Source organism: Amblyraja radiata, chromosome 11, assembly GCF_010909765.2.
Source record: "Amblyraja radiata isolate CabotCenter1 chromosome 11, sAmbRad1.1.pri, whole genome shotgun sequence".
In the NCBI taxonomy this organism is placed as follows: Eukaryota; Metazoa; Chordata; class Chondrichthyes; order Rajiformes; family Rajidae; genus Amblyraja; species Amblyraja radiata.
In genome coordinates, this window is record NC_045966.1 from 54,125,530 (window position 1) to 54,138,228 (window position 12,699).

At 41.0% G+C, this 12,699-nt stretch overlaps 1 protein-coding gene across 6 annotated transcripts in view; it reads left to right on the forward strand.

Annotated features, from left to right (window-relative positions):
- jakmip2 (janus kinase and microtubule interacting protein 2) overlaps nucleotides 1–12,699 on the forward strand; it is a 209,158-nt gene that overhangs the window by 187,328 nt on the left and 9,131 nt on the right. For all 6 annotated transcript variants that reach the window (XM_033029941.1, XM_033029937.1, XM_033029943.1 and 3 more), the window contains 3 exons: nucleotides 3,277–3,345; nucleotides 7,059–7,136; nucleotides 10,302–10,505. In XM_033029941.1, coding sequence (XP_032885832.1) covers nucleotides 3,277–3,345; nucleotides 7,059–7,136; nucleotides 10,302–10,505 — 351 coding nt within the window. The remainder of the gene's footprint in view (nucleotides 1–3,276; nucleotides 3,346–7,058; nucleotides 7,137–10,301; nucleotides 10,506–12,699) is intronic.

The window sequence follows — 12,699 nt, forward strand, 5'->3', positions numbered from 1 at the left end:
TTACAATGACCATTGAAGATAGATCTGCCTGCACAGAGCCATCATGCAAAAGAACAAGCAGCAGGCAGAACAGACTTTCTACATTGGGTTAATTAGGCTTTGCAATCCCGCAACAGTTTCTATGTTGTATGGAATTTGGTGCCTCTAATTCTCTGAACAACACCACATTCTGTATCTTTCCCAGTTCACATCAAGCAAATTCTCTATGCCTCCTGTGGGCCAGTGGTCACTTGGAATTTTCTCGAGTTTATTCAAAATATGTTCCACAATAAACTTGTTAATCCTGCATAATTGAGGTCTGCATTCTATCAATTGGATCTGTATTAAAGGCTGGTTCTTGAAGGAGGGCCTTTGGCCTACAGCAAAAAAATTAATAGAATTAATAAACAAAACGCAATAGTTAGGGTGGCATGGTGGCCCAGCGGTAGAGTTGCTGCCTTGCAGTGCTAATAGCACCATGGACCTGGATTCGATCCAAACTACAGGTACTGTCTGTACAGAGATTGTACGTTCACCTTATGACCGCATGGGTTTTCTCCCAGATCTTTGGTTTCGCCCCACGTACAGGTTTGTAGGTAATTGGCTTGGTATAAATATAAATTGTCCCTAATGTGTGTAGGATAGTGTTAATGTGCGGGGATCGCTGGTCAGTGCAGACTCGGTGGGCCGAAGGGCCTGTTTCCGCACTGTATCTCTAAACTAAACTAAAGTGTTTTGCAGCAATTCTATAGTAACTTTTGGAAACCTTTTGCCAGCAGGAAGTGAACGTAACTGGACATCTGTCTAAATAATGGATAGACAAACAAATAATTTGGGCCAAAGTAGATGGGTCTAAGACACAGGAAAGCAGAGGTGTTTAGCTTTCCAGAACAATTGTTGCATATTTTCATAACTTTTGGAAGCCATGTACCAAATCCTTATTACTGTTGAAAGATCTTTAATGACGGACGGTGCATATTCCCTCAGTTCCAAGTATCTCCACTACCACCCATCTCATCACACTCTGTAGAAAAGGAGGAGCATGTTACACTATAGGTTAATACAGGCATATATTTACCAAACCCTACAGTCACAGTGGTGCAACGGTAGAGTTGCCACCTTACAGCAAAATGCAGCGCCGGAGACCCAGGTTCGATCCCGACTATGGGCGTTGTCTGTATGGGGTTTGTACGTTCTCCCCATGACCTGCGTGGGCTTTCTCCGAGATCTTCAGTTTCCTCCCACATTCCAAAGACGTACAGGTTTGTAGGTTAATTGGCTTCATTAATTGGCTTGATAAATGTACAAATTGTCCAGTATAAAATTGTCCAACTTCCAGTATAGTTCCTGGTGGACTCTTCGGAAGGTACAAGTTACAAGATACAATGAACAGTGCCCTATAACTTGTGCATGGAAGTATTGTGACTTTAGTTTAGTTTAAAGACACAACGTGGAAACAGATCCTTCAGCCCAACGAGTCCGCATTGACCAGTGATCCTCGTACACTAGCACTATTTTACACACTGTGGATAATTTACAATCTTTACAAATCCAATTAACCTACAAACCTGTAAAGGGCCTGTCCCACGAGCATGCGACTCCATGCCGCAAGCACGACCTAAGCGACTCCAAGCGGCAAGCGCGACCTAACCAGAAGCGGGGGCCGCACGGAGGTCGAGTGAGTGACATGAAGTGCGAGCAAAGTCCGCGGGAAGTTCGCGCGTGACGTATGGCGCCGAGGCGGCTGCGGGCCGGCATGCCGTTTCCCCGCGGAATTTTTGAACACGGTCAGTTTTTCGGAGCCCCGCGCGATGTCAGGACCAGCTCTGCACAACTCCATACAGCTCCGGCGATCGAAGTGGGACCGGCTCCGCGAGGCCGTACAGCTCAAGCGACCACGTTAGGTAACGCTTGCCGCATGGAGTCGCTTAGGTCGCGCTTGCCGCATGTAGTCGCATGCTCGTGGGACAGGCCCTTATGTCTTTGGAACGTGGGAGGAACTGGAGTACACGGGGAAAACCCATGCAGTCACAAGGTGAACATACAAACTCTGTACAGACAGCATCTTCAGACAGGATGGAACCTGGGTCTCTGGTGCTGTAACTCTACTACTGCGCAACCCTGCCACCCCAATGCACAAGATTGTTACAATCGATAATGCATTAGATTCAACTTGCTCATCAGAAAGAATGTGAAGCCTCCTGCAACTATTAAGTGATTCCAATGGTTTGTCTTCGTTATCTCTGGTGATTATCCATCCCTTATCCTTTTGTGTGACGTTTGCTCAAAGATGGATTTTGTCAGTTTGACAACTTGCCTTTTATCATTGTTTCATTTGAGGCAAGGGTCTGTTTTATTTATTTCTCCCAGCTCTTGATGTGTTGCTCTTCACATGACTGCCTCACTCTCCCATTTTCTGGCTGATTAAAAACCTTGTCAGACATTTTAATGTTGTGAAAATGTCATTCCGTTAAAGAAGCTGCATTAATTTAATGATGTGAAGAACAACTGTGGCCTGCAGTAGAATGAATGAAGGCAGTGAAATAGAGATGGATTTATCCCTTCCTGGCACTTTGCAGATTTGATATTCACCACTCCTACAGCAAACAGCGAAAGCACAATATTCTCAACTCCTCACTCGCCTTATAATGCCCTGTGACTTCTTGGAAGTTCCTCATTATATGATCTTGATAGAGGGCAATGTATCCTGAATGCAGTGCACATGTCTGTTACAAGGCAGCTAACAATACTAATTGTGGCATCAACATGAAGAAAACAGTGGGTGTGTCCTGTTAATATATTGTTCCTCAATAATGCACTTTACATTTGGAATCAGTATATAATTTTATAGTATATATTCATATGATATTTAACTTTTCATGTAACTTTCAGATTAGGATATGCTTTTTTCTAGCCTGTGTGGATTTTCCTTTCAGGTCTTATGTTAAATATCATTCATTTTAAATATTGTACAACGTATAAGTTGGGCTCAATTTAGTGACAGCAAAGAATCTGACATTTGGGATGATTTATGAAGAAAAGGGCAAGGATACCCGGTAATTGCCAAAGAGCCCAAGTTCTAAATCTGGGTTTTCAAGGGTTCATTTTAGACATCCAGAAACTTTGGGTCATGTAAATATAACGTGAAATAAACACATAAACCAGGTTATGGTTCATGGATGCATAATAATCCAATTGTGAGCTCGCTTCTTTAGACCTGACACAGAATCTCACAACCGACCATGGTGGATTACATGCTTAGAGCATTGATGCTATTAATACTTTTTTTTTTTTCAGTGGCTACAGCAGATCGAAGGCACGGAGGCTGCCCTTCATCAGAAGATGATAGACTTGGAGATTGAGATGGTAACTAACATTTATTTTCATTCTGACTGAATGAACAATGAAATTGTTATCTATCTTTCCCTATCGCTAAGATGTTAAAACTCTAATGAGAGTGTAAAGGTTTGTTTTTATTTCAAACAGATAACAACACAATAATTAGTAATAAAGCATTAACATCTTTATTTCACCCAGGCGTGTGTGGCAGTAAACTCTTACAGTATGTAAAATACAGACTACAGTCACTCTATCCCCACACCAAGAGGTAATGTTCAATCAGATATATTTATACCCCAATAATCAGCAATTCAGCAATTCTTTATTTTACAGAGCATTGTACAGCCTCTTGCCTGTTAGGATTGACAGGTTCTTCTGATAGAGGAAAGGTTAGCCCATATATGGTTATGCTGAAGAAGCTATTTCTTTGCAGATTCAAGCATTCGTTTTTTTACCTTGTTGACGCACATTACAATCTTGTAGAGTAAAGGGTAAGAGCAATGTGTCTGAACATTCTCTTGATTGTTTATATCATAGAAAAAACATTCATGTATTTGTGCTGTTATCTCGCTAGTTTTATGGAAGAAGGGCGAAAACATTTCTGAAAACATTTCTGTTATAGTGCTTAAGAAGGAACTGCAGATGCTGGAAAATCAAAGGTACACAAAAGAGCTGGAGAAACTCAGCGGGTGCAGCAGCATCTATGGAGCGAAGGAAATAGGCAACGTTTCGGGTCTGAAGAAGGGTTTCGGCCCGAAACGTTGCCTATTTTGTTCGCTTCATAGATGCTGCTGCACCCGCTGAGTTTCTCCAGCTTTTTTGTGTACCTTCTGTTATAGTGCTGTAGCCTTGTTAGTGTAATCGGAGAAAGGTTAAGCATCCATTTTATTGCTTCTAAATTTACAGCTGAATCTATTTTGTAACTTTTAAATCTTTAAACTTTCTCAAGAGTCAAAAGTGTTTATTGTCATATGTCCCAGATAGAAAAATGAAATTCTCACTTGCATCAGCACAACAGAATATGTAAACATATTATGTAATATGTAACATAAACAATATAATAAACGAGAAAGAAAAAAATGTTGTTTGTATGTGTGTGTGTATATATATATATATATACTCACAAATATACACACACACACACACACACACACACACACACACACACACACACACACACACACACACACATTATTGTGTATATGTGTGTGTGTGTCTATGTGTATATATAAATATATATATATATACACATAAATGCGTATACACAAATATAATTTAGCACCCTTGCAAATTTGGTGGTGCCAGTATAGCAGATTTTATGAATTATTGAACATTAGTCCGATTTTGATCCCATCGCACGTTTCTTTCACACTTTTTAACAGGTTACACAAGAGTATAATAAAATTTCCAGTTAACCCAATGAGTTTAAATGGAATGGAAATGGGAGCATCTGAAAATGGGACCTTAATGAGTTAAAAGGAGTGTAGGAAACAAGATTTCCAAGTTTAAAGGGAACACAGTAAATGTGGAGCAGAATTCTCATCGGAGAGAGGAGAGGAACTTCTTCAAAGTAGACGTACCTTGATGAGATTTTGCTGTGGAGCAGACAAAGTGTGTAGGAAGGAACTGCAGGTGCTGGTTTATACTGATGATAGACACGAAATGCTGGGGTAACTCAGCGGGTCAGGCAGCATCTCTGGATAGAAGGAATAGGTGACGTTTCGGGTCGAGACCCTTCTTCAGACTTCAGACCTGATGCCTGTCCCGCTGAGTTACTCCAGCATTTTGTGTCTATCTTCAGTGTAAACCAGCATCTGCAGTCCCTTCCTACACACAGAAAATGGGGAACTGAAGAGTCAGATTGCGAAGCATTAGATTTTTCACACAATTGATTAGTGGATGATTGAAGTTTTACTGAACATATAAAACATAGGATGAGGAATTGTTTTACTACAGGCACATAATAGAGTTGTGGCTCAGACTTCCGTTAAGTTTTTAGCTGCATAAAGTTCAGTATATTTATCTGTAAGGTTTGCAAAACAGATGTACCAAATTCGTCTCTGCAACACAGCTCTGACATGGCATTATTCACTGGCCTGTTACAAGCTCTTCCAGCTACCGGTATTTAGCAGGGATGACCTCCACAGCCATTACACAAGAGAAGTACAGCGATCTAAACAACACTCACCCAGGCTATCACTATTGAATGAGTTGGACAGGGCAGGGAGAGTGTTCTCACAAGGACGTGGACAGACTGGTGAACTACATTGCCCAATGGAGGCATCCTCCATGTACAAGGAGGCCATGGCTGTCGGCTACCAAGGTCTCTGGAGGTACTTTGAGGAACCTATGTGAGTGGAATGTCTACTTCTGTTCCTGAGTGCTGAGGAAGTAGTGGATGAAGTGTGCAACCCACCTAAAGCAGTTGTGGGCACCAACCACTGGGCCGGCACGATGGCAGAGTTGCTGCCCTACAGCACTTGCAGCGCCAGAGACCTGGGTTCGATCCCGACCATGGGTGCTGTCTAAATGGCATTTGTACGTTCTCCCCTTAACCACGTGGGTTTTCTCCGAGATCTTTGGTTTCCTCCCACACTCCAAAGATGTACACGTTTGTAGGTTAATTGGCTTGGTATAATTGTAAATTGTGCCTAGTGTGTGCTGGATAGTGTTAGTGTGTAGGGATCGCTGGTCGGTGCCAAAGGGCCTGTTTCTGCACTGTATCTCTAAACTAAACCACAGGATACGGCACAAATCTATAACAGCAGTGGCCTGGAGTACTCCTGAGGTCAGGAAGCTGAGAGTAACTATGACCCTGATATGCATGTGAAAAGAATAAACTTGTAAGGATGTCACAGCTCTCACTGAATGGGGAAAAATGCAGTTTGAGTGTTGGTTCTTTAAATATAATGGGTTCAGAGAAAATAGTTGGAGTAAAAGATGTCTGGAAATTTCTCAGAGGTTGAAAATCTCATTACTGATGAAATTTGTGTGTTGGGCTGCTGCTGACATCAGCAGATTACTCCAGAAAAAAAACATACTGGCAAAGGAAAACCTTGCTAAATCTCACAGGACAAGTTTCCCAGCAGTTGTTTACTATAATTTAGAGATACTGCACGGATACAGGCCCTTCGGCCCACTGAGTCCATGACAACCAGCGATCCCCATAAACTAACACTATCCTGCATCCTACATACTCCCTCCCCCCCCCAATGCTGAAGATGGAGATGCCTCTTGGTGTAACGCCTGTTGGAACCATCTCACTACTGCATCCATCTATGAATGAGTATGACTTTGTTTGCATGGAATGATCCCCTATCCCATCCCCAACCCTGTCAGTGAGAGGGGTGACTGGATTAGGTTCAGAACACTCCTCCTTTCTCTGCTGCAACTTCATTTAGCTCATTTTGGAAAGTTCTGCACCCTATCCAACACTGCTACTGTTGGAGATGTGGTGACCATGTTTGATGATGGTGCCCAGTGAAGTAAACACTTGGTGGAGAAGGCATTGTCTTTATGTTTTGTTCATAGCTGTCGCCTGTTGGAATCTCTGAATTGTTCCACCTCGTCCAGTGGATTGATTTTAACTCCCATTATCTTATTTCAGTTATTTTTCCTCATAAGAAAAATGACTGCCAGACAAGTTTAATTGACCCAGTTGAGCAGGAATAGAAATGCTTTGTGGTTGATGTAGGATTTTCCAAATTAAATGAATTAAATATAGATTCTCTCCCTTGCAGGATATGTTTTGCAAACAAAAAGGCTACCTGGAGGAGGAGTTGGATTATAGGAAACAAGGCCTGGACCAAGCATACCTGGTAAGTAATTTCATGCTTCATTTGGTCAGGTTAATCATCCAATATTCAGCAGTAGAACAGTGCATCATAGGAACAGGCCTTCAGTCCACCATATTATTTTGTTCACAAAGACTTGGTTATTTTTTCTTCAAAGGTGAAATTATAGACAAATATGTTCATAGTATTGTATTTGGAGGGCTTATATGGGTTCAGTATTCCACATATTATTCCTTCTGCATATCATTCATCGTAAGGCATGTAGAGAATTATTTACCTTAAAAAGTATTCACCGCACCACATACTGATTGCTCATTACGTACAGAGATATTATATAACTTACATTGCTGAGTTAAGTTTATTGTCACCTGCACAGTGAAAGACTTTTGTTGCGTGTCACTCAGTCAGCGGAAAGACAATACATGGTTACAATCGAGTCATCCACAGTGTACAGATACATGATAAATGGAATAACAAGAATATCTGAGAGGAGATTAAGAAGAGGATAGTTGAAGTATGAAATGCTGTGGCAGGAGTATAGATTTAAAAGTGTGGAGCGATTGTAATGCATGATTGTCGATCCACTTCTATGACCAGTACACAAAGGGTCGCCTGGCTTGGGCGCCATCTTGGTAGATATATTCTTGGATTAATCAAAAAATGTAAGAGTAATTATCTTTCCTTTTGGATATGAAAGGTTTAGGGGGATATGGGCCAAACACGGGCAGGTGGAATTGGCGTAGAAGGGGCATCTTGGTTGCAAATGGTTGGAAGTGTAATCATACACACAGAAGCACTATACTATGTGAAATGTTATACCAATTTAACATGAGCAGTCAGCTTATGTAAAAACCCAGTCTGTGGATATAAAGTGAATCATATTGGAAGAAACGTTTCTCTATTGTCCTTCTTCTGAGTCTTATCTCATATTGCAGCTTTTCATCTTACTGAGTGGGATTTCTTCCCACATTCTGAACTTTCTCATTGAAGTTTAAGTGAGATTCAATTGCTAATTAGTAAAGTGCCCTCTTCACAGAAGTTGATCACGCCATGACTTTGCGAAGCAGTGTAGCGTTTTGAAGTGCCCTTCTTTGGCAAGTGACTGCAAGGAAAGATATGGCAGTGGTTTGTGCTACATCAGCAAGTTTCTCCAAATTACATCTGGAGAAACTTGGAGCAGAAAGTTTATTTGAGAAAGAGGGAAACAAGAGACTTGTTAATAAAGAATCCATTAAAAAAAAATTTTTTAACCCTGTCCTTCTCTCCAGAGATGCTGCCTGTCCCACTGAGTTACTCCAGCATTTTGTGTCTATCTTCGATTTAAACTGGCATCTGCAGTTCTTTCCTACACATCCATTTTAAAACGTTGTTCGAGGGTGAAACAAACTGTAGAGGTTTGGAGAAAGTCTGAAGAAGAGTTTCATCCCGAAACGTTGCCTATTTCCTTCACTCTATTGATGCTGCTGCACCCGCTGAGTTTCTCCAGCATTTTTGTGTACCTCCTGTTTCCTCTACTGGTTCAGAAGATGGTTGATGAGGCTTACATATCCAACACATTTATTGCTTCAAATGATTATATTATTGCACTGTGGATGGCTTGATTGTATCCATGTTTAGTCTTTTCTCTGACTGGTTTAGCATGTAAACAAAGACTGGTCACTATACCTCGGTACATGTGACAAAAAGAAACTAAACTATTCTCAAGCTCTGTCACTTGATATTAGCAGTTATGTGGACATAAGAGGAGAGAGTTGTTGGCGTATAATTGAAGAGTCTAAGGGGAGAGTAACAACTGAGTACTATGAAGATTCATGTTCAGGTGATTGAAGTATATCTCCACTATCCTTTCACATTAAAAATACATTTGATTGCTAGTATTTATAGATTTGTTATTTAATTCTCCCTCATTGTTACTGATGAAATACGTTACTTCTCTTTCCATGCAAAGCGGTTGCATTAATCACGGACCCTCGTCCAAATAAGCAAGTTGCCTTAGAAGAGCATGATTCATGCCAGCAGAACTAAACTAAATTAGATAGGCTTCAGACCAATATGACGGGGTAATAAAGCAACATTTTGATCCATCTGGGCCCCGTAATCTTCCTGTGGTGATTTTACTCAGTTGTTGGCCTCTCCACTACCCATCACTCGTACCCCTGCCAGCCATCCGCCCATTTGTCCAAGGTCAGATAATAGTTCCTCCTCCACCATCAGTGCCACCTTTATCAATGTGCTTCTTCATCATTCCAGATGCACAAATACAGTCTTCCTGATTCCAACATCAGTCCGTGCAATATAACTGTTTGCAGGATATTTTGGAAGTCGTTACAGCTGATGTATTATATTGATGGAAAATGTGTTGAATAAATCTTAAAATAAGAAAGTTGTGGAATGCTGATGTAGCCAAGCCTTGACTATCGCAACATCAAATCCATGTTTGTGGTGAATCATTAGACCACTAACCAGATGGCCATATAGAGTGGGGAGTGTGGAGAGGAAGTTACAGTTGTGAAGGTTCCACAATTGGTCTCAATGTCCCTGGGCTAGACAAGGTCTAAGCTGTGGTTCTTCGATCTTGTTTCTGTCCAATGGCTCCCATTGAATAGCTCACTTTAATAATGGGGTTTGACAACTTCCATGGCTAAATAACCGAATGCATCTCCATGCATTTATCATAAGGTCATATATGATAGTAGAATTAGGCTATTTGGCTCATCTATTCTGTCATTCAATCATGGCAGATCTATCTCTCCATCCTAACCCCATTTTCCTGCCTGCTTCCTCTGACACTTGTACTAATTAGGAATCTATCCATCTTTCCTTAAAAATACCTATTTACTTTGTTTCCACAACCTTCTATGGCAAAGAATTCCAGATTCACCACCCTCTAAATAAATGTCTCCTCATCTCCTTCCTAAAGGAATGCCCTTTAATTATGAGGCTATAACCTCTAGTCCTAAACGCTCCTACTAGTGGAAATATCCTCTCCACATCCACTCTATCAAACCCTTTCATTATTTGCTTAAACACCATTCATGTGATATAACCAGTGGGCTAAAGTACCAAAGATGGAAAATACCAGAAAACAATGGAGGCATGTTTGCTCTGAAATAATGTTGACTATTTTCAACATTCAGCCTCTTCTTTGTTTGTTTTTCCTTCCTTCACACATTTTACCTGTCCTTGCAGCATATCCAAGAGCTGGAGGCAACACTATACAACGCACTGCAGCAGGATACCGTGATCAAACTGGGGGAATCACTGACTGAGAAGCAAAAGGATGACTTGCGAACTGCGGTGGAAAAGCTTCGACGTCAGATGCTGAGGAAGAGCAGGGAGTACGACTGCCAGATCCTGCAGGAGCGAATGGAACTGCTGCAGCAAGCACATCAGGTGAGGCCCAAAATAAGATGCGCCTTCTAAAATGATAATTTTGTTCTGTTTGCTTTGTTGTTAGCTTCTCCCAGCTAACAATGATCTATTCTACATTGTCCTTGATCTCCATTCCCTTTGTCCTATTTTCACACCTTACACTTCCTTATCTATGTATCTCACTCCCCCCTGAGATCAGTCTGAAGAAACGGCACCCATTCCTTCTCTCCAGAGATGTTGCCTGTCCCGCTGAGTTACTCCAGCATTTTGTATCTACCTTCTAAAATTGTGCTTTTAAATCACAGATTGATTCTGAAGGAGGAGAGGAGGAGAATGAAGAGAGAAGGCTCATGAATGAGCTGCAAGGAAGAAGGCGGCTCAGAGTTAGAATATATAACAGACCAGTACAGCCCAGCACCAGGCTCTTTGTGCCATAATGTCTGTGTCATGATACCACGTTAAACTAATCTCATCTGCCTGCACATAATCCATATCCCACCATTCCCTGCATATTCATGTACCTATCTAAAACCGTTAATCTGCTTCCACTATCACCACAACAGCTGATTCCACTCTCTGTATAATAACATTTGCCCCACACATCTCCTTTAAATATCCCCTCTAGTCTTTGACATTTCCACCCTGTCAAGAAGATTCTGACTATCTACCCCATTCATGCCTTTCATAACTTGATATGCTTCTATCAGGTCCTCCCTCAACCCCCAAGCTCCAGAGAAAACTATTCAAGATTGGAGAAGTAAATTTACTCCATTAGTTTTGCTTCAGATATTCCCATGAGTTTGACCATTTAGACAAGAAAAACATTGATCGACAATTACATTGTAATCTCAGATTTTTTTCAGTGCTTGACAACCACAGATGTACTACTGTGGTATAATCTAATTGATATTCTGAATGATTTATTCCAGATGTTTTTAACTGTCAGAATAATGGAATATTCCATGGAATGTGAGACTCCAGGAATGTATTAACTAAGCAGATTTATTTTCTGAAGAATCTGATGTTTGATTCATACTTTTAAACTTGGTTCATTCACCTGAGGGAGATCATAGAAATGTATAATACTTGCTTAGTAAAGACTAAAGGGATTGAGTACAATCTGTACTGTGTTTGTACTAGGGTTAATGAAATATAATTAGGATGTTGAGGTTATTTTAATAGTATAACATGAAAATAAAATGGAATCTTATTGCTATTCTGAATGAATGATCTCAGATTTTTTTGACTGTGCTGCATTTTCAGAAGTTTGATAAACAGGTAACATGTGGCATTTTCAGGTATCATGTCTATAAAGGAAAGCAATTCTCCAACAAACTGTAAAGTATGTTGCCATTACTGCACAGTGATGATGAGACATAAATAGTAAACTCCCCAAATCACTGGAGTGCACCACATGTGATGCAGTCATCTGAGTACATTGGCATATTGTTGCCAGCATTATGCTATTCTGAGTGCCACAGATAGGAAGATTGTAATTGTTGTTGGTGCTCGTAATTCAATTACGCTAGGGAGAGGATTCACAAACTGATGATTCTTTTCTCAAGAAGCCAATAAATAATTGGAATGTGTCAGCTGTGGAGTTGCTTGCTAGCTACTGTAATGTAGTTACTGAACTCACTAATTATCCACTGCTTCACCTTAGTGATTCTCTACCTCCTGAGTTTTAATTCAAACAATTAGGGGAAAGAATCATCTTAAAATGCGGCTCCTTCCCAGAGAAACGAATGGGAGTGGGAGGTTGTACAGGAGACTAAAAAACAAGGCTCCTTGTAATGATATAATTATTGCTTATCTGGGCACACCTATCAGCACCCTACGCCTTCCCCTCACCTCTTTCTACCAACTTTCTCCCCTCTATGCTATCAGTCTCAAGAAGACTCCAAATCCAAAACATCGTCTGCTCATTTCCCTCCACAAACGCTGCCTGACCCACTGAGTTCCTCCAGCAGTTAGTTTTTTAGTTTTTTTACTTGTTGCTTTGCACCCGAGAGAGGGAATAAGATTTCCAAATCTCGGTCACAGACAGCTTGTAACAAATTTAAGTAAAACAGCAACTTGTGGTGCCGAATTTCTTCTGTTTTGTTCCTGAGGTGCACCTGAGTTCAGAGCAGAGGAAAAGGGGTTAGGGGAACTTTCATTACTCGGCTCCAGACTGTTCACACTCTGCGTGAGAATGCAATGGGTCTGTGATGGG